The 22,297-nt window shown below is 42.4% G+C and overlaps 2 protein-coding genes across 4 annotated transcripts; one reads left to right on the top strand and one right to left on the bottom strand.

The window, feature by feature from the left end:
• Positions 1–1,053: 1,053 nt before the first annotated feature.
• Positions 1,054–6,202, top strand: LOC139538963 (heterogeneous nuclear ribonucleoprotein A3-like). 3 transcript variants are annotated; one of them, XM_071341560.1, is made up of 11 exons: positions 1,054–1,101; positions 2,407–2,529; positions 2,651–2,797; positions 2,894–3,104; positions 3,187–3,276; positions 3,382–3,435; positions 3,530–3,574; positions 3,840–3,971; positions 4,102–4,236; positions 4,321–4,391; positions 5,868–6,202. In XM_071341560.1, the coding sequence occupies exons 1-10, from the start codon at positions 1,069–1,071 to the stop codon at positions 4,374–4,376; spliced, it is 1,026 nt and encodes a 341-aa protein (XP_071197661.1). In that variant the 5' UTR covers positions 1,054–1,068; the 3' UTR covers positions 4,377–4,391; positions 5,868–6,202. The 3 variants fall into 3 exon arrangements, with proteins under 3 accessions (XP_071197661.1, XP_071197660.1, XP_071197662.1); XM_071341559.1 differs by lacking the exon at positions 5,868–6,202 and adding an exon at positions 4,506–5,218; XM_071341561.1 differs by lacking the exons at positions 1,054–1,101; positions 5,868–6,202 and adding exons at positions 1,474–1,572; positions 4,506–5,218.
• A 1,947-nt stretch (positions 6,203–8,149) lies between these two features.
• Positions 8,150–20,316, bottom strand: LOC139538964 (nuclear factor erythroid 2-related factor 2-like). Its single transcript, XM_071341562.1, has 5 exons — positions 20,095–20,316; positions 11,361–11,636; positions 10,943–11,035; positions 10,368–10,550; positions 8,150–9,776 (listed from the first exon to the last, which is right to left on the bottom strand). The coding sequence occupies exons 1-5, from the start codon at positions 20,134–20,136 to the stop codon at positions 8,532–8,534; spliced, it is 1,839 nt and encodes a 612-aa protein (XP_071197663.1). The 5' UTR covers positions 20,137–20,316; the 3' UTR covers positions 8,150–8,531.
• Between the last annotated feature and the right edge of the window lie 1,981 nt (positions 20,317–22,297).

A 22,297-nucleotide genomic window follows, 5' to 3' on the forward strand; every position in this document is an offset into this window, starting at 1 on the left:
GACTTTGGACTGGGGGTGGAACCCAGAGGACAGGCTGGCCGATGACCCAATGAGGGTGCAGAACGCCTTCCAGACCCGGGACGAGAACTGAGGACCCCGGTTGGAGACCATGTCCACGGGCAGTCCATGGATCCAGAAGACGTTCTGCACTATGAGATGGGTCGTCTCCTTGGCAGAGGGTAGCTTGGGGAGAGGAATGAAGTGGGTGGCTTTGGAAAAGCGATCCACCACAGTCAGGATGGCGGTGTTGCCATCAGAAGGGGGAAGACCCGTGACAAAGTCCAGGGAAATGTGGGACCAGGGACGGTAAGGGACAGGCAGAGGTTGGAGGAGACCAGCCGGAGCTTGCCGAGGAGTCTTGTTATGTGCACAAACCGTGCAAGAGACGAGGAATGCGGAGACGTCAGGGACCATGGTGGGCCACCAAAAGCATTGTCACACAAAAGCCAGGGTCCAACGGGAGTTATAGTGGCCAGGACAAGCAAGGAGGTGGGCAGAGTCAAGCACGAGCTAGTGAGATCCTATTGGGGCGTTCTATCATTCATCTGCATATTTCCGTCTGTGATGTGCGCGTGTGCAATAACTCAATTCGCTTTAGTCCACTCTGTTCATAACATATTATAGTTTTGGGAACAGAAAACTGTATTGAGATCAAATGTTTAATTGATGAGAAAATATGCAGAATGTCGGCCAAAATCAATCTTGTTCCATTTTGGGTTTCCAGAGTGGCGCAGCGGTCTAAGGCATTGCTTCTCAGTGCTAACTACAGACCCTGGTTCAATTCCAGGCTGTATCACAACTGGCTGTGATTGGGAGTCCCAATTGGGTTTGGCCGGGCTAGGCCGTCATTGTAAATAAGAATTTGTTCTTAACTGACTTGCCTAGTTAAATAAAAATATATAAAATATTCTCCCACTGCCGGCCAGTGGGCTTCCTCTCACTACCATATTTGGAAAAGCTAAACAGATGCTTCATATTTATACATCTGGTGGAAATATCTGTCTAATTGTTCTATCTTCGGAGTTACCTCTGGTTCGTTCAGGGGGGAAAGAATGGTGTTTGTGATAAATGGCGAAAATAAAGTCTGAGTTTCACACAGAGGTAAATATCAGTCAGTTAACATTACCTTTATGGATTATGATGCCTATATGTGGTTATTTCGTGTTTTTTTTATTCACCAAAAGTGACATTAGCTGATGAAGATTATATCATAGAATAAACGTATAAGACCTCCTAAACCTGTGTTTACCACAGATGTTATGTTCGGCGTTCATCTAAAACCCCATTATATTCCCATAGGCATTGGCCAACGAGCGATGGCAGAGTCACTCAGGTATAAAGAAAGGCGCAGTTAGTTCCTACAAAAAGACGCCATTACTATTGCTCTCTATAAACAACTGAACACCGTTTCTAAACATACTGAATCAGCTTGCCCTATCCGGTTTATTCCGGTAAACGACAAGAACTGACCCTGGATCAGTTATAACCGCTGCACAAGCGCAGACTTCTAATCACGTGGTACAGTAGCTTCCTTTCTTCTCAGAACCAAGGAGAATACGCTGCGAAATGGAGGTGATGATGTTATACACGTATTGCATGTTTATCAATCTCTGTATATTTGAGTCGGACGTAACAGAGTGGAAAGTGTATTTAGAGCAAACAGATTTTTTTTTAATCATGTTACAGCAACAATAAAATGTGCGCATTCTAACCGCATTTTTGAGGAAGCAACGTTAGCTAACTAACTAGCACAGCTGCGTCTCTGAACGTTTGGCCATCAAATTGCATCATGCCAGTCATATAGTGCTACGGTTTCAATGTTGCATACATTTTTGTTTGTAGACGAGTGCTTGAATGTATTGTTGGGATACATAGCTACCGGTATAATAACGTTATAGGCCTTAAAATGTAGGACAGGCTACGCCTATACCTAGTAGTGCGGCATGCATTGAACTTGAAACATGAATTTACACACCAAATATTGGTATTTGCATTATAAAGTATATTAAATAATATTTTCAAAATGGCGAATTGTTGTTTCCCCAAGAATGTTATAGTCGTGGCTAATGAGATAGTTACACTATCTCTCCTAAAACGTTTTCTGTGGGGTCTTTTTATCAGCTAAGTCTGTCTTGCTGTTGGACACTGGGCAGAGCTGATTACTGTACGCCCCCCATACCCATAACCAGACTATTATATAATTCTTCTCAATGTAAGTCTCTGCCTGTGACCATTTAAACAGCCTGGATGGCACATTGCATTCTAATGCAGTAGGTCTGCCTTGGGACGGTGTGAAATTAGAACATCTACCCTTGTATATTGGACACTTGTACTGATAGTATGCTGTTGTCTGTAGAGTTGCATTGTTATGTGTGACATACATTCCTGTTTTGAATAATTCAACAGGGTCATGAAGCTAGGGAGCCTGAACAGCTCAGGAAGCTGTTCATTGGGGGCCTCAGTTTTGAAACCACTGAGGAAAGTTTAAGGATCCATTTTGAACAATGGGGAAATCTCACAGACAGTGTGGTATGTATGCATTTCACTCGCATTTGATTTAATAAAAAAGTGTCTAGCGTTTACAATGTATTTCTTAGAGACCCACCAAATTGTTCCAAGTAATGTAAGCTAATACGTTGGTTTCATGTAGGTGATGCGGGACCCAAACAACAAGCGCTCTAGAGGGTTCGGCTTTGTAACATACTCCTGTGTGGAGGAGGTGGATGCCTGCATGGCAGCTCGCCCTCATAAGGTGGACGGGCGTGTTGTCGAACCTAAGAGGGCTGTGTCGAGAGAGGTAAACGAACTCCGCTTCACATTCAGGTGCATTTGCTGTTGTGCAGGTGTTGACCGGTGTGTGTGCTCACTGCCCAGCGCTTCTTGTCTGTCTCAGGACTCCAACAGACCAGGTGCCCATCTGAGGGTGAAGAAGATCTTTGTTGGGGGTATCAAGGAGGACACCGAGGAGGACCATATCAGAGAGTACTTTGAGACCTACGGGAGGATCGAGACCATTGACATTATGGAGGAACGCGCAACTGGGAAGAAGAGGGGATTCTGCTTCGTTTCATTTGATGACAATGACACTGTGGATAAAATTGTTGGTATGTGGTTGTTGCAGCTTTGTCATTTTAAACATCAGTAAACATTCCATTTGCTAATTATTCCCCTTTGTTTTCCTTTCAGCTCAAAAATACCACACAATAAACACACACAACTGCGAAGTTAGAAAAGCACTTTCAAAACAGGAAATGATGGAAGCGTCCAATCAGAGGAGTAAGCATAATAACCTGAATTATACTGAATGTAAAATTGTGTGACTGTTTTAGAGAAGCACATATAGAATGTGCTTCATTGTCAATGTTGGCATTTTATTTTTAGGTAGGGATGGTGGCTCTGGGAACTTCATGGGTAGAGGCGGCAACTTTGGACGAGGTAAGCACTTTTTACATTTTGATATGGGGATAAATTTGGAACATAAGAACAGTAATCACACAATACATGTAAACATAATTATCTTGTGTTACAGGAGGCTACGGTGGAGGAAGAGGAGGGGATGGATATGGGGGAGATGGTAAACATTTCTCTACCATTAGTGGATAATCAGATGAGGGGGGGGGTTTAAAGATGCATTACCAGAAGAGAGCTTGTTCTAATCTGAGTGCACTGCTTTTGGTCACTGTTCTGATGTCACTGGTCAATTTGTAACCTGTTCTGAGCTCACTGGTGAATTTGTAACCTGTTCTGAGCTCACTGGTCAATTTGTAACCTGATCTGAGTGGTCTGTTTGTAACCTGTTCTGATCTGAGACGCGCTGTTTTGTTACCTGTTCTGTGCAGGTGGGAACTATAGTGGAGGTCCTGGCTACGGAGGTGGACGTGGTGGGGGGGGTTATGGGGGAGGAGGTCCTGGGTATGGAAACCAGGGAGGAGGATATGATAACTACAATGACCAGGGAGGCAACTTGGGAGGTACAAAAGTCTGTTTTAGCCAGGATATATTGTCTTGGCTCGTGATTGATTCTTTTGAGTTGCACTCACACTAACCCACAATAATTGGATTTGATGTCTGACCTTCTAAAAACAAATCTCTGACTGCTAGGAAACTTTGGTGGTGGAGGAGGAGGAGGTGGTGGAAATTACAATGACTTTGGTAACTACAGAGGACAGCAATCCAGCTATGGCCCCATGAAGGGAAACAACTTTGGTGGCAGAAACACTGCTAGCCCCTATGGAGGTGAGTATTCTCTCCCCTGAGCTGGATGAGACGATGTGCTGTCTGATGACACAACATTCATCTGTCAATCGTTGTTCATTCCAGGTGGCTATGGCTCAGGCAGTGGAAGTGGGGGTGGCTACGGCTCACAGCGCTATTGATACTATGACACTGGGGTATGTTCCATATTTGTTATTTTAAATACTCTGCATACCTGCCTGTATAGTACAGCGTGAGCCCACGCAACACTAGAATAACAATTTTTGTTTTATCCTGTATCCATTCAACAGGCTTCAGTTCTTAGCAGGAGAGGAGATGAGCAAGGATTTGCCAGGAAAGCTGCAGTTTACTGTACTTTTAGGCAGTCGTCTGAAAGCATTTAAAGGAACAAGTCAGAAAGTTACTGCAGCTATAACGGGAGACTAATCCTAAAAAAAAAAAAGGCTGTACACAAGCTACAAAGTGCAAGAGTGTAGCTAGTACCTTCCTTTATTTGTGCTAGATGTTCCCCCACTTCATATTTTTCCCTTGTGTGCATCAGAAGTGTATGTATTGTGCCTGTGGAATCAGAAAGTGTTTTTTTTTTATATATATATATAATTTTTACTCCTAACTCCAGTTCGTTTTGAATATTCCTACGTTATTTTGCTGTAGATTGATAGATTTTCTCTGGTCTTCTCATCTTTGTCATTTTGAAGAACTTGGTTCTGTCAAAAGGGCGTAGACGCATCAGGCCCTCAAATTGGCTAGAGCTGTCCTTTTTTTCTCTCTTTCAAGTTAATATGATTGCTAGTCTCCGTATCAAAGTGTATTATTATTTGTATTTCAAGAACAGTATGTATTTCAGTAATTTCATTAGTGTAACAAGTGGTTATAATTAGTGCAGACAACAATTTGAGGAAATGTTTTACACTACTTGTATGCGGTGAACTCCATTCTAGATTGTAAAAATATTTTTGACAAGTGGAGAAAAAAAAGTTAAATAAAGTTGTGTAGTAAAGTCTTTTGAGGTATAGTGCGTCATCGGCTCAGAGAAAGATTGAAGGATTGGATTATTTTCATGTCCGTCATCACTAATCAAGTGTTGCAAATCAATACCCTCAATGTTTTGTTTTCTCTGAACTTCCTTGAAATGTGTAAAAAAAATAATCTGGCTGGATGGAAAGGGAGTCTTAGCTAGTCCTAGGGAGAGGTGCACGCATCACCTAGCCAGCATTGCACTAGTAGGATTGTTACAGCTACAAGCCACTTCAGTTGAGCCTCAGCAGGTCAGCATGGAAGATTGCGGATGACTTTTTCAGACAGGACCTCTTCAGCCCCAGCACAGTGGACAAGTCAGCATGTTGTGAGAGGAAAGAGAAGGCAGTACCGAGAGCCGCACCCTTGGAGAAAAGCTTGCATTGTCTTGCCTGGTAGTGAGCGTCAGCCTCTCAAGGCTAGCTATACCTTTCAAGATCAGCTGATGCTAGCGAAGAAAGACTAACTAGAGTTCCTGGACACTTGGGAGATCCTGTTGAGTCAGATACGACAGATTACCAGGAAGTTCTTATTAGCTGTCAGACCTTACGTGGGGAAAGGGAAGTGAGTATTTCACAAGCAGTGGTAACATAAAGATGGAGCAGGTAAGAGTAACCACTTTGCTTGATTTACAGATCGGGAAAGAAGCATTACGACTATTACAGGCTGAAAATCTCTAATGACAGGATTACATGGAGATTTCTGGATGGGTAAGACTTAAGTATTACTCAAAAGTATACAGTAAAGCAATGTAAGACACTAACACTCATAAGGTAGAACAAAATGCTGTTGAGTCTAATCCCTTTCGAGAGTCAAAAGTGTACCATTTACTCAATTTAAGATCATTTTGAAGGATCTCATGAGTTCCTTGCACAGCTCACTGATGTCTGCAGAGAACATGCTTCAATTCACTCAAACGTACACCCCTATAGATGTCTTTGATATTTTTGTCTGTGTAGTTTTTATACAATTTTTATACAAAATAATAAAAAGTAGCTGAATTAAGGATGGTGATTTTTCAACCCCTGGTTGAACAATTTAAATATCATATTATAGTTCGTAGAAATGTTTACTTATGCATGTCTATTAAATAAATGTGTTTAATCAATAAAGACATCTCTCAAAGGAACGACTGATTTATTTGATGTATGAATAGTTGTTTTGTTCGCCTCACACAGCCTGTGAAAGATTGGTTTTGAATGAGGGTGGAGAAGGCTTGGCGTTCAAATGTAATGTTTGTGGAAAAGGCCTGGAACTGCAGATACAATGCGCAGTGCTAGCGGACTACTCATTTATTCTTCCGCTGCTTTGTCATTCGCTACAGAAGAAAGTGGCCGGATCAAGGGGGCTTGGGTAGCCAGGAAAGTGCAGTGACTGTTGCGCTATTCCCGAAGTGTGTCCTGCTGACCTTTTGAAGTGTAGCTGAACAGTGGAGTACACTGTTGCATAACTAAATAAATGCCGGTGGAACCAAGTCCTCAACGTGTTTAGGCTTACACGCAATCATTTATAGAATGAAAGAATTCAGGTCATAATACTTCCCTTTTTATGCACTTTTTTTCTGCCTATTCTGACCTTGAACTTGGGCTTGAGGTAACGCATGTCTCAACCAGCTATTCTTTCCGGGGTGTAGATATTTAGAAATGTGGCAGAGGTTTGTCTACAGAGCCACGGTATTCTGACCTTGACTTAATTCCACCACAGTAAAGGTGAATAAGGTCGAGCAACCTGTCGGTTACAACTGGAAGAGCATCTACACCATTCTCCTTGCTTGTAATGTACAAATGTATAAGCGCTATTGATAAGAGCTAGGTAAATGAGTAACCGTTTGCATAAGGGGATTGTAAATATAAAATTAATAGTTTTACGTTATGCTCGCTGAAAACAAATGACAGCAAACTGAAGCATATCAACTTTCCCACAGTGACGTTTATGAAATGGTATGCCATTATGTAGAATTTACATTGTATGTCCTTTTAACTTCAAGGGATGAAATTAGAAGACTTCTGTAGGCTTTTGTAGCCGTTGGCAAATGACGGTATAGCGCCAAATCTAGAGTCGATTTATGATTTCTGTTCTAATTATATGCCGACTTTTCACATGATTTATTGCTTTAAGTATTAGCCACTATCGGTAGCCATCATCAGTTATACCCACATACATTTATAACTGTCACTTTAGTGTTCGTTTGCTTACATTTTGCATCATTCCAATACATCGTTAGTCTACCTTCCTTTCATCTGCCATGTTTGTGTGGTTGTACACGAGGATAGCTAGCAATAGTGAATCATATTAGGCTAACGTATTAGAAGTTGTGCAGTAATTTCGGACATGAAGACTATTTCAAATTGAATGGATTGAACCATAAGTAGCCGTTTAAACCTGCAGCCTGGCACAAGGTTCACGATGACTGGACCATTGTCATCACAGTTTCTTGATTAGTGAGGATTATTACTGTAGATTAGTGTAGCCTACTGTTCAACCCATATTCTACACTTTTCTCACCTTCCAATAATTAATGGTTTGAACAATTTAATAATGGCAACTTTCAGGATCAATCACAAACATATTTAGTGCGTAAAGGCTCTCCAAACCGTTTTTTGTATTATTCATAAATACTTTCATAACTCTAAATAATATACAAGGTCAGAGTATTTTTTAAATCTACCAATTGGCGCTGTAAAGGAGGCGAATATGTGTGGAGTTACATGGCTTTGATTCATTGATCTCCAATATTCTGAACCTATTCTCTCCATATATTCTAGTGAGTCTATTGAGAAAATTCGAATTAAAAAAGGGATCTCTTTACATAAATGCACTAAAAGTCTGTTAATCTGAATACCAACTACTGAGAAGTTAGTAGTTAAGGCGTACATTTCTGAATCGGCCTAATTTGAATCGTAAGCAAGAGACCAACTGACTAAATTAACTGTTTATTTCATTAAAAAGCACAAGAGTCAGGACATACAAAGGAAATGGAGCTGCAAATCAGCCTAAAGTTTATAAAACAGACTTTGAAGTAACAGTGATTGCAACAATATAATTCGCATACTAAAAACATGATATATACAATACACATTTTCATATCTCAAAAGCAAATCATGTATTTACAAACAATATCTGGGGAAAATAGAGACCAGTACAAAATAACTCAAATATAATTAAAGATTCAAGAAGAGTAGGCAAAAACTATATAACAGTTCTGCTGTTTTACTAACGCTTAAAGCCAAGCAACTACAAAGTTATTCTTTGCATAGTATTATTACTAATGCTGTACCATGTAGTAAAGCAGAGAAGTGCTAGCTGTCCTTTTTCTTGATAAGTGTCTTTTTAATGCGGGGGACGAGGAAGACTGTGCCATCGGTCGTCTGCTGGAGGGAGTACTCCAACGGGGAATAGGGCTTCCCGTCCTCGTCCCTTAGCAGACGGAACACCTCCAGGTACAGGGTGTTAAGCTGCTGCTTCATCTTCCGCAGGCCGCTGTCGTTCTTGGTCTTCTCCGTCTGCAGTCGCTCCTTCTCCTCCTTCAGCGAGTCCAGGTCATATTCCAGCTCCGTGATGTTCTCCATCTTGCGCTTGCGGCAGTTCTGGGCAGCCACCTTGTTCTTGCCCCGCCGTCGGATGTCTCTGACCAGGGCCAGCTGGGCCTCGTTGAGCTGGTGCTTGGACATCATCTCGTTGAAGTTGTCCACAGGCAGGTCGATGATCATGTCCACGGTGAAGGGGATCTGGAGGGCCTTGGCTCGCTGCTCGTCTCTAGAGAGACGCTTCTCGGAGCGCCTCCTCTTCTTGTCTTTGGTGAAGGGGAGTTCACTGTGGCCAGTCTCGTCATCTGGCTCAGTCTTGCCATGTTTGGGCTCTTTGTCCCGTTGCTGAGGTAACACAGAAAGAGGTGTCTGCAGGCCATCTGGTTGGAAAGACAGTGAGAACATCTCAGAGTAGTCAGACTGTGCACTCCCAGGGTTACTGTCCATCTCATCCATGTCTGAATCGCTGTAGCCACCAAAGGAGCGGTCCCCATACATGGATTTCTCAGGAGAGCTAGAGTATGAGCTTGCCTCCACAGAAACACCTGAATCAGAATCTGGACATTCTGTCATTATCTCAGGTTTGTTGTCTCTATCAAATGTATCTGCAGGAGAAAGGTCCTGTAATTCCATTGGTCTAAAAGTAGGCTTGTTTGGTATTTCTGCCAATGAGTTACCTCCATTTCCTTGCCCACAAGGCAGGGTGACACTGGTCACTTTTGTGTTGACAACGTCTGGGTAAAATATGTCACAGAAAGTGTCTGCACTGAAATGAGTATTGAGGTCTGGAGCCTTCAGGGTCATCTGACTGAGATGGTCCAGTGGAGCCATGTTGGGAAAGCTCTCCTCAAAGGTGTTGATGAATTCAGGTGGGCAGACATCTGCTGTGTTTGATGCCACCTCTTCCAGGTTGGGCAATGGGTAGAAGCTGTAGTTTGGATCCTCAGGGGTGGTGTTAGTGGGCAGATATCGTCCGGTCTGCTCCCGCGTGTCCTCCATTTCCATATTCAGACATTGCTAGAAAACAAGATTCAGAAGCATCAAAACAAATCCAGTAACCCATGCAGTTTATTAGACATCAAGATGTAACGTTAATGTAATATGCAGTATAGAACCATCATATGGATTAGCTGTTGTTCAGTTTTTACTAATCATTTATTAAACCTTGGTTTCAAACCTTTTTATTGCCAATAGTAGCTGAAACTTTGCACAGGTTCAATATTGCAAATCAAGTGGAATTCCTAAATTGACTAAAATAAATTTGCATGAAATTACGCATTGTATTTGTACTGTAAATAAAGTATTTTCTTTCTTGTTTCCATGCTACTACTAACTGCTGAAGCATTAGAAGCTATTTTATGTTCTACTAAGGACACAAGCAGCTTCACACCATTTGAGACTTTCCCTCCCCCTGCTCGGAGTCAACAGTGCTATGTGGGAACCTGATCACAGTGGCATTAGCTGAGTAGTATCTTCTTACGCTGTGTACCATTCAAACACAAAAAACAAAAGATAAGTATGTCCTCTCATGCATACCTGGCTGCTGCCATCCATGCATTCTTTGAGTGCTTGTTACACCATAGAGGCGGTAGAATATTCGTATTGTACCTGCAGCTCAGGGAGGGACAAAAGCTCCATCCAGGCCTGCTCCAAATCTGGGGAGGTCCTTTGTGGGGGCAGTGGGGCTGGGAGTAGGGGCAGCTGGGTCAAAGCTGGCGGATCAGACTTCATCATGATGTGGCTGCTGTTGGGTGCTGGAGCTACGGCGGCATCCAGACTGGAAGAGGTATTCTACAACACAAACAAGGGAGGGAAATAATGTAAAAGACAGGTACATACAACATTATATATTGTTCATTAGAAACTTGGTGGTTTGAGCGCTGAATGCTGATTGGCTGACAGCCATGGTATATCTGACCGTATACCACGGGTATGACAAAAAATATATAATTACTTTTGTAACCAGTTTATAATAGCAATAAGGCACCTCTGAGGTTTGTGGTATATGGCCAATATACCACGGCTAAGGGCTGTGTCCAGGCATTCCGTGTTGCGTTGTGGCTAAGAACAACCCTTAGCCATGGTATATTGGCCATTTACCACACCCCTTCTGTCCTTATTGCTTAATTAGAAATCTTGGTAAGCATATTTTTAAAGGTAATAGTGAAAGCCTGTATTCTTACCTCAGTTGCCTCTACCAAAGGAAATGTCTCTGCCAGCAGTTGCATACATTCATCAAATGACATGGCATCCCCGTCTACAGTGAAGCTGACATCCTGAAAGCAAAGATTCAAAGCACTTCAGGATTTCATCTAAATTCCCTCTATTCTTGACACTGCATCCATTTCAACATTGTGTTTGAAAATGCCCGATTTGCTAAAGAATAGGTAAGAATTTGAGCAGAGAGCATTGCGCTACCTTAGACAAAGCTCTCCACAGAGCAGTTTCTATACAGCCAAATCCACTAATGCAAAACTACAAAGCCACCTGTGTTTCCCTAATTACACTGGACGAGGTTGTTACCTAGCTACAGAGCAGCTGCAGCTGGGAGGGGAGTGGCCAGCCCCTGACATGACTGACAGCTGTGTGTGTGTACGGTACCTGTATGACTTGAGAGGATGCGGCGGAGGTAGCCGTCTGCAGTGGCTGTCCGCTGGTCGCAAGGCGGGGCACAAACTCCCCCGTCTCCTCATCCAGCTGCAGCTGAGCAAGCAGGGCCTTCTCCTGCTCCTTCTGCTGCTGCAGCCTCTTGTCCTCCTCCTGCTCCCTCTGCTGCTGCAGCTCGTGCTCCTTCTGACGCTGGCAGTAGTCAAACACCTCGCGCCCCGCACCCAGATCTATGTCCTGCCTCCACAGGATGTCAATCAGGTCTATGTCCTGCCAACAGACAACAAGTTAGACCGGAACTCACAAAGCACCACACAGACTGTGACCAGATGAAAAGGAGATTGGTGAGGAGGAACAAGGAAGCGTTTCCCTGCTGTGAAGGAGTACGGCTACTGTGTCTCTCCAGTGCCACGCCCCGTCCCTCCGGGTGTCTGACGACAGCAGTACTAGCAAGAAGCAGCATGAATAATAGATGCACTTCTCCATTTTCCCCAACTGCTCCCGAGTGGCGCAGCGGTCTAAGGCACTACAGACACCCTGGTTCCATTCTAGGCTGTATCACAGCGGTCTAAGGCACTGCATCTCAGTGCTAGAGGCGTCACTACAGACCGTGGTTCATTTCCAGGCTGTATCACAGCGGTCTAAGGCACTGCATCTCAGTGCAAGAGGCGTCACTACAGACACCCTGGTTCCATTCTAGGCTGTATCACAGCGGTCTAAGGCACTGCATCTCAGTGTTAGAGGCGTCACTACAGACCTTGGTTCATTTCCAGGCTGTATCACAGCGGTCTAAGGCACTGCATCTCAGTGCAAGAGGCGTCACTACAGACACCCTGGTTCCATTCTAGGCTGTATCACAGCGGTCTGAGGCACTGCATCTCAGTGCTAGAGGCGTCACTACAGACCTTGGTTCATTTCCAGGCTGTATCACAGCGGTCTAAGTCACTACAGACACCCTGGTTCCATTCTAGGCTGTACCACAGCGGTCTAAGGCACTACAGACATTGGTTCATTTCCAGGCTGTATCACAACCGGCCGTGATTGGGAGTCCCATAGGCCGGCGCACAATTGGCCCAGCGTCGTCCGGGTTTGGCCGGGGTAGGCCGTCATTGTAATAAGACTTTGTTCTTAACTGACTTGCCTAGTTAAATAAAGATTAAATACATATATTTTTTTTTTATTCACCCAGAGGAGATGTGTCTCTCAGCTGGTGACTCTCTTGATTAGTCTCTCAACCAAATAAATCAAAGGACAGCAGGTCAAATGTAATATCACTAGCTCAAAAACGAATGAAATTATTGATCACTCTGAGGAGAAAAGTTCATTGATACAGCTTAAAATTAAAACAGAGTTTTACGGAGTAAAAACAGTTTTACAGAGTGGCTGCGTTGCCGAAAACATTGGATGCCTTTTCCAGATAGCTAGAAAACCGAATCTTCTGCGCATGTGCGTAATTATTTACTTTACAAATGTTTTCTACTTTTTATTTGATAAACAACACTGCACCATATTACTGTATTTTGAGAACCATGTCAGCATGAGATCTAACAAGGAAGGTTTGGTGCAAATATGTTCAGACAAAGTTCTTACTATGTCCCCTCTGGTGTATACAGTAGCAACACCACTAGGACCTCCTGGTATGCCTCGCAGAGTCTGGCGGTTATTAGCTGCCTGCCTGTTCAGTCAGGAATGTCCAGAGATAAACTGTGCTGGTCTCCCCTGGGGCCATCTTAACATCCATTACACAGACCTTATATACAGAAGGAAACATTTCACAAAGGACTTGTGAGATTGCATTAACCCAACATATTAGGTCACAAGGAAAGCTCTGAGGATGTGCCTATTTGTTGCCTAAAAGAAGAAGGACAATGATACTTTCAGAGAGAATGGGTAACATAAACAGAACAGAGAGAGGATGTAAAGAGAAACAGATCAGATGACTAACAAAGTGGAAGGGAGTGCAAAGAGGATGTGGTGTGGGAAAGATTTCAGGGCTTGGTGTAGATTTCGACATAGATAACTCTTGTAAATGGAATGAGCAGAAGTAATTGATTTGTAACTTGTCGACCCAAATCAAGTGTTAAACATGGCCACAAAAAATCCCAAAACAATGTTTAATTATATAATTCACACGACCTATTATCATTAAATTCAGAAATAGTTCTAACAAACATTCTCTCTCTCTCTCTGCAGTGCAGTTGGGAACTCTTTAACCCTAATAGCCTCATGGGTGTCACGTCAAATCCAGCATTAATCCACGACCACTAAAGCCTTTAAAGTCACAACGTCTGGTTAGGGCTGTAAGTCTCACCATTAATCTTGGTCTGGGTAGTGAGTACACAAAACCATAGGTGATACATTATGGCTCTGGAGAGGATGACGAATGGCCCACACAACCACCCACAAATATCACTTACAGTCTAGAAGAGTAAAAAAATCTTGAAAAATAGGCATACAAAGCCTTATTATTTTCGAATCAAATCAAATCTTATTGGTCGCGTACACCGATTATTAGCTCCAACAGTGCAGTAGAATGTCTAGCAAATACAGTACAGATAATCTATAAATCTAAACAGGGAAATCAAGAAATGTCAGAACGAGTCCAATTAACAATCCAATATAGATATATTAGAGTGAGCAGTGTCAGAATGCAGGATATAAATATGTGGTGTTTTTAGACAGTATATAATTCGGAAAATAAAATGGTATGTACAGTAGTAGGTATATTAGAATGGGCTATGCCTAGTTAAATAAATAAATAAAAAATTGAAATGTGGTGAATATAGTGTATACATACAGTGAGTAAACAATAGTATATGAAGTGACCTACAGTGAGGGAAAAAAGTATTTGATCCCCTGCTGATTTTGTACGTTTGCCCACTGACAAAGAAATGATCAGTCTATAATTTTAATGGTAGGTTTATTTGAACAGTGAGAGACAGAATAACAACAAAAAAATCCAGAAAAACGCATGTCAAAAACGTTATAAATTGATTTGCATTTTAATGAGGGAAATAAGTATTTGACCCCCTCTCAATCAGAAAGATTTCTGGCTCCCAGGTGTCTTTCATACAGGTAACGAGCTGAGATTAGGAGCACACTCTTAAAGGGAGTGCTCCTAATCTCAGTTTCTTACCTGTATAAAAGACACCTGTCCACAGAAGCAATCAATCAATCAGATTCCAAACTCTCCACCATGGCCAAGACCAAAGAGCTCTCCAAGGATGTCAGGGACAAGATTGTAGATCAACACAAGGCTGGAATGGGCTACAAGACCATTGCCAAGCAGCTTGGTGAGAAGGTGACAACAGTTGGTGCGATTATTCGCAAATGGAAGAAACACAAAAGAACTGTCAAACTCCCTTGGCCTAGGGCTCCATGCAAGATCTCACCTCGTGGAGTTGCAATGATCATGAGAATGGTGAGGAATCAGCCCAGAACTACACAGGAGGATCTTGTCAATGATCTCAAGGCAGCTGGGACCATAGTCACCAAGAAAACAATTGGTAACACACTACGCCGTGAAGGACTGAAATCCTGCAGCGCCCGCAAGGTCCCCCTGCTCAAGAAAGCACATATACATGCCCGTCTGAAGTTTGCCGATGAACATCTGAATGATTCAGAGGACAACTGGGTGAACATGTTGTGGTCAGATGAGACCAAAATGGAGTTCTTTGGCATCAACTCAACTTGCCGTGTTTGGAGGAGGAGGAATGCTGCCTATGACCCCAAGAAACCATCCCCACCGTCAAACATGGCGGTGGAAACATTATGCTTTGGGGGTGTTTTTCTGCTAAGGGGACAGGACAACTTCACCGCATCAAAGGGACGATGGACGGGGCCATGTACCGTCAAATCTTGGGTGAAAACCTCCTTCCCTCAGCCAGGGTATTGAAAATGGGTCGTGGATGGGTATTCCAGCATGACAATGACCCAAAACACACGGCCAAGGCAACAAAGGAGTGGCTCAAGAAAAAGCACATTAAGGTCCTGGAGTGGCCTAGCCAGTCTCCAGACCTTAATCCCATAGAAAATCTGTGGAGGGAGCTGAAGGTTCGAGTTGCCAAACGTCAGTCTCGAAACCTTAATGACTTGAAGAAGATCTGCAAAGAGGAGTGGGACAAAATCTCTCCTGAGATGTGTGCAAACCTGGTGGCCAACTACAAGAAACATCTGACCTCTGTGATTGCCAACAAGGGTTTTGCCACCAAGTACTAAGTCATGTTTTGCAGAGGGGTCAAATACTTATTTCCCTCATTAAAATGCAAATAAATTTATAAAAATTTTGACATGCGTTTTTCTGGATTTTTTTGTTGATATTCTGTCTCTCACTGTTCAAATAAACCTACCATTAAAATTACAGACTGATAATTTCTTTGTCAGTGGGCAAACGTACAAAATCAGCAGGGGATCAAATACTTTTTTCCCTCACTGTATGTTCAAAGTCTCTATATACACGGGACATTTTATAGACACTTTCATCATACAGGATGGATTCCTAATGTCATAAAATATGTTATTGTAGAATCCCCTTTCGAGGGAAAAAAATATGATTTTCCCAAGAGCCTCTTTTCATGTCAACACCACACTACATTCATGCAGAGATGAGTGATCTGTGTACATTCACAAACTACTGAATCCTCCCCTTTCATGGACCGTCTCTAAAAGAGGATGATGTAACTATTTGGATGAACAGCTGAATGACTTCAGTAACTAACTATTTTGTTATAAACTATATTGGTGGAGTGAAGTATTTATCCACACAATACTTATGAATAGTATAAATGTACTAAGGTACCATGTTAGTTACCTTTATCTGTAACTCAGAGGAGGTCTGGACTACAAATAAGGAACTGGGCTTGTAAAAAATATATGCTTCATTTTCTGGTCGATTCTGCAAATTAGTGGAAATAAAAACATCATTTTTTTCATGCTAAAAAATAATCTCTTTGTTTAAAACCAAACAGACAGACTTTGAGTAGCTGTATTTGTACTTCCAGCAACTCAAACAGAATAAAACAATTGTATTAGGTGAAGAAACAGCACTTTTACAAAACAAGCCAACCAAAGCAATTGTAAGCGCCAGTAACACTACAGAGCTGTGAGATAGAGTAAGGTTTCCTGGACATACATTCAGCCTTGACCAAAAAGCATTTTCGTGTGTTTGCTTTTAAATCCAGGACAAGGCTTAATCTGTGTCCAGGAAACCGTCCCAAAATGCACCTCTGTGTTGTTTCATGATACATTGCTGCTTGAAGAGCATACCGCCCCCTACTTGGGAGTCAGATGACTATATTTTTATTCACAAAAGAAACGCGTCTGGTTAAAACAACTAAGGAGACTTACCTCCTAAACATGACTAAACTCGGGTTTAGTCTTAATCTAGGGGGAAACCTGTTATTCAATTGATAAAACCAAGGTAGCAAGATGGTGCAGTTTCATTATCCCCCAACCAATTGTGTGTCTTTTTTCACGTTATTTGTTTTCTTACATTTCACCTTTATTTAACCAGGTAGGCCAGTTGAGAACAAGTTCTCATTTACAACTGTGACCTGGCCAAGATAAAGCAACGCAGTGCGACAAAAACAACACAGAGTTACACACAAACAAACGTACAGTCAATAACACAATAGAAAAATTTATGTACAGCATGTGCAAATGTAGAAGAGTAGGGAGGAAAGGAAATAAATAGGCCATAGAGGCAAAATAATTACAATTTAGCAATAACACTGGCGTGATAGATGTGCAGATGATGATGTGCAAGTAGAGATACTGGGGTGCAAAAAAGCAAGAGGGTAGATAATAATATGGGGATGAGGTAGTTGGGTGTGCTATTTACAGATTGGCTGTGTACAGGTACAGTGATCGGTAAGCTGCTCTGGCAAATCTGACCATAATTGTATCCTCCTGATTCCTGCTTACAAGCAAAAACTAAAGCAGGAAGCACCAGTGACTCGGTCAATAAAAAAAGTGGGCAGATTAAGCAGATGCTAAACTACAGGACTTCTTCAGATGGCATTGAGGAGTACACCACATCAGTTACTGGCTTCATCAATAAGTGCATCAATGACGTCGTCCCCACAGTGAAAGGAGTGAGACTTTAACTCGGAAGCTTAAAATAAATCCCGCTATGCCCTCTGACGAACCATCAAACAGGCAAAGCGTCAATACAGGACTAAGATTGAATCGTACTACACCGACTCTGACGCTCGTCGGATGTGGCAGGGCTTGCAAAGTATTACAGACTACAAAAGGAAGCACAGAGGCGAGCTGCCCAGTGACACAAGCCTTCCAGATGAACTAAATTACTTCTATGCTCGCTTCGAGGCAAGTAACACTGAAGCATGCATGAGAGCATCAGCGGTTCCGGACGACTGTGTGATAACGCTCTCCGTAGCCGATGTGAGAAAGACCTTTAAACACGTCAACATTCACAAGGCCGCAGGGTCAGATGGATTACCAGGACTTGTACTCAGAGCATGCGCTGACCAACTAGCAAGTGTCTTCACTGACATTTTCAACCTGTCCCTGACTGAGTCTGTAATACCTACATGTTTCAAGCAGACCACCATAGTCCCTGTGCTCAAGAACACTAAGGTAACCTGCCTAAATGACTACCGACCCATAGCACTCACGTCTGTAGAGCCCAGGTGGTAAGGGTAGGTAACAACACATCCGCCACGCTGATCCTCAACACGGGGGCCCCTCATGGGTGCGTGCTCAGTCCCCTCCTGTACTCCCTGTTCAATCATGACTGCATGGTCAGGCACGACACCAACACCATCATTAAGTTTGCAGATGACTCAACAGTGGTAGGCCTAATCACCGACAACGATGAGACAGCCTATAGGGAAAGGGTAAGAGACCTGGCCGTGTGGTGCCAGGATAACAACCTATCCCTCAACGTGGTCAAGACAAAGGAGATGATTGTGGACTACTGGAAAAGGAGGACCGAGCACGCCCCCATTCTCGTCGACGGGGCTGTAGTGGAGCAGGTTGAGAGCTTCAAGTTCCTTGGTGTCCACATCTCCAACAAACTATCATGGTCCAAACACACTAAGACAGTCGTGAAGGGTGCACGACAAAGCCTATTCCCCCTCGGGAGACTGAAAAGACTTGGCATGGGTCCTCAGATCCCCAAAATATTCTACAGCATGGGTCCTCTTTTACGCTGCTTCTACTCTCTGTTTATTATCTATGCATAGTCACTTTAACTCGACCTACATGTACATATTACCTCAATTACCTCGACTAACCTGTGCCCTCACATATTGGCTCTGTACCGGTACTCCCTGTATATAGCCTCGCTAATGTTATTTTACTGCTGCTCTTTAATTATTTGTTACTTGTATTTTTTTATTATCTTTTTTTTATTTTTTACTTAACACTGCATTGTTGGTTAAGGGCTTGTAAGTAAGCATTTCACTGTAAGGTTGTATTTGCCGCATGTCACAAATAAAATGTGATTTGATCAAATTTGATTTGAAGGTCAGCTACAGAGCTACTACCACTTTTGGGTTATTATAACAAGCCTAAGGCTTAACCCTACATATATTTCTCAATTTGACACAACCAATTTAACTCTACAGAGGACCTGTGTAGCCTACATCATGGAAAAGAAAATAAACTAAATTCCAGGCTGGGCAGCCTGAGATTGTGCAATCAGTTAGTTGTATGGAGCGAAGTAGGGCCAAAGATGGTGGAGGAATAAAGACATTTTACTGAGGCAGTTAACCATTGGAAAAGTTGTCAAGTTTCCTATCTTTGTAAGTGGGCGTTCCCACTCTCACGTGAGCATGCTTACCTCCATAATCTCATCAAATCAAATCTCTTACAAGGCTCACGTGAGAGAGATAACGCTCACTTAATATATATATTTTTTTTCAATGGGGAAACTGTCCAATAACAGCTGGCTCTGGGGTACTTACTGGCCCCGACCAGAACAAATGTGACCATGAGATGTCTCGCTTTCTCTACCGTCTATGGTCGGTTATTTAACACCGGTTTCGTTAGGTTACTGGTAGGCCAATAGATGCCATCTTTACGGGAAAAACGCTATGGGGCTCTAGTGGCGCATGGGGGGATTCCGACAGCCAAAAAACAAGCAGTGAAATTAAAAGAAAAAGACAGTCTGGGGAAAACTGTCGTCATCGTCACCTTGACATATGTTTTACTGGACAATAATTGCGTCATTACACACGGACTTCGACATTAAACGGATGTTTTACCGTTATTTTTTAGCCCACACGGAATTGAGTTGGATGAACCGGTCAGACTTCCATCCATGACTTGGCAGAATTTTCTATGAACGCGTCTGTCGACTACAGCGCAGACACAAACTGTAGAGCTACATGCAGTAGTAGCCTAATGTATTTACAAATGTCAAAACTACAGCACTAGAAGTTCACAAATATGATTATGATAGCCTATAAGAACATATTTACGATGCAGTCGTTTAATTTCATTAACTTATGAAACAATATAAGGAGTAGTGTGGGAAACGCACATTTGAGTTGAACATGACAGTTTTATTAATCAGGTAACATATGAACCGTTTTAATTAGCCTAATTTTATTTCAACCGTTTGAAATATCCAATACAATATATTTTTTCAACAATGAGGCTATTGTCTAGCATTGCGTCAATAGGCTATAGGTCAACCTTGAGCTATAGTTTCACATAATAGCCTAAATATATATATATATATATAAAACAAAAGATGATTTACCTGTTGACTAGGATGAATTTTAGGCATCTCAATTTCCATCATAATAGAGAGTTGTCCCTTCGTAAAGCAAAGTCCAATATATTAAAACAAATATTTAAAATCCTTTAGACCTACAGCAATATAAAATGGTGGACTATCAGAAAGCAAGGAGTCCGGCGCAGCGACGTTTTGGCTATGAAGGAAATATTGCTTCTAATCGTATGAAAATGTACGGAAAAATCCAAGCAGTATGATGGCCCTGCCCACAAGTTGCAGCAACCAGTCAAGGGCTCTGAGAGAGCTACGCTGGGATCGTCCCCCTCAATATCCTATTGGGCCATAAGACCAGTGTGTGTCTGTGCTCTGGACAGCCAATGTAACATTTGCTACAGGTTTATACACGAGGAATTTGTTATGCAACCATAAAAAAATACAAGTTTATTCCATTAACATTTACATAATCTCTGTCCTCATGGATTCATGTTTCTAGAATAGGCCTTTTCGCCCAATTAGCCAATTAGAATTGCATCTTGGTTGACTTTAACAAACATAAAAATGACAGTTATTATGTTATTACAACAGCTATTACAATTGTCGGTAGGCCTAATGTTTAACAATTTAAGTCACATTTATCAATTTGATTATCCTGACAGACAAAACTACCCCAGTCATCTCATGCAGAATGCTGTAAAGATGCATTGTATTTATGTACAGTAGGTTTACAGTGTCTTCAGAAACGATTCAAATCACACCCCTTGACTTTTTCCACATTCTGTTGTGTTACAGCCTGAATTTAAAATGGATTTAAATTGAGATTTTGTGTCACTGGCCTACACACAATACCCCATAATGTCAAAGTGGAATTATGTTATTACATTTTTTATAAATTAATACAAAATTAAAAGCTTAAATGGCTTAGGTCAATAAGTATTCAACCCCTTTCTTATGGCAAGCCTAAATAAATTCAGGAGTAAAAATGTGCTTAACAAGTCACAAGTTCCTCGGCATACACATCACTGACAAACTGAAATGGTCCACCCACACAGACAGTGTGGTGAAGAAGGCGCAACAGCGCCTCTTCAACCTCAGGAGGCTGAAGAAATTTGTCTTGGCACCTAAAACCCACAAACTTTTACAGATGCACAATTGAGAGCAGCCTGTCGGGCTGTATCACCGCCTAGTACGGCAACTGCACTGCCCGCAACCGCAGGGCTCTCCAGAGGGTAGTGCGGTCTGCCCAACCCATCACCGGGGACAAACTACCTGCCCTCCAGGACACCTACAGCACCAGATGTCAAATGAAGGCCAAAAAGATCATCAAGGACAACAACCACCCGAGCCACTGCCTGTTCACCCTGCTATCATCCAGAAGGCGAGGTCAGTAAAGGTGCATCAAAGCTGGGACCGAGACATAGAAGCTGTTTTTCAATCTCAAGGCCATCCGACTGTTAAATAGCCATCACAAGCACATTAGAGGCCGCTGCCCTATATACACTACCGGTCAAAAGTTTTAGAACACCTACTCATTCAAGGGTTTTTCTGTATTTTTACTATTTTATACATTGTAGAATAACAGTGAAGACATCAACACTATGAAATAACAGATATGGAATCATGTAGTAAACAAAAAAGTGTTAAACAAAACAAAATATATTTTATGAGATTCTTCAAATAGCCACCCTTTGCCTTGATTACAGCTTTGCACACCATTGGCATTCTCTCAACCAGCTTCACCAGGAATGCTTTTCCAACAGTCTTGAAGGAGTTCGAACATATGCTGAGCACTTGTTGGCTGCTTTTCCTTTACTCTGCAGTCCGACTCATCCCAAACCATCTCAATTTGGTTGAGGTCGGGGGATTGTGGAGGCCAGGTTATCTGATGCAGCACTCAATCACTCTCCTTCTTGGTCAAATAGCCTTAACACAGCCTGGAGGTGTGTTGGGTCATTGTCCTGTTGAAAAACAAATGATAGTCCCACTAAACCCAAACCAGATGGGATGGCATATCGCTGCAGAATGCTGTGGTAGCCATGCTAGTTAAGTGTGCCTTGAATTCTAAATAAATCACAGACAGTATCACCAGAAAAGCCCCCCCACACTACAACACCTCCTCCTCCATGCTTCACGGTGGGAAATACACGTCTTACAGAGACACAGTGGTTGGAACGAAAAATCTAACATTTCCACCGGTCTATTGTCCATTGTTTGTGTTTCTTGGCCCAAG

Source organism: Salvelinus alpinus, chromosome 14 (genome assembly GCF_045679555.1).
Source record: "Salvelinus alpinus chromosome 14, SLU_Salpinus.1, whole genome shotgun sequence".
NCBI classification, from domain to species: Eukaryota; Metazoa; Chordata; class Actinopteri; order Salmoniformes; family Salmonidae; genus Salvelinus; species Salvelinus alpinus.

Bases quoted from the DNA above. Each gene is read 5' to 3' on its own strand.
- LOC139538963 (XM_071341560.1), top strand. From the start codon at position 1,069: ATGGCGAAAATAAAGTCTGAGTTTCACACAGAG. The intron at 1,102-2,406 runs GTAAATATCAGT...ATAATTCAACAG, and splicing joins AGTCTGAGTTTCACACAGAG to GGTCATGAAGCTAGGGAGCC. The intron at 3,575-3,839 runs GTAAACATTTCT...TGTTCTGTGCAG, and splicing joins GGATGGATATGGGGGAGATG to GTGGGAACTATAGTGGAGGT.
- LOC139538964 (XM_071341562.1), bottom strand. From the start codon at position 20,136: ATGATGGAAATTGAGATGCCTAAAATTCATCCTAGTCAACAG. The intron at 11,637-20,094 runs GTAAATCATCTT...GTCTGTTGGCAG, and splicing joins AAATTCATCCTAGTCAACAG to GACATAGACCTGATTGACAT. The intron at 10,551-10,942 runs GTAAGAATACAG...TTTGTGTTGTAG, and splicing joins CTTTGGTAGAGGCAACTGAG to AATACCTCTTCCAGTCTGGA.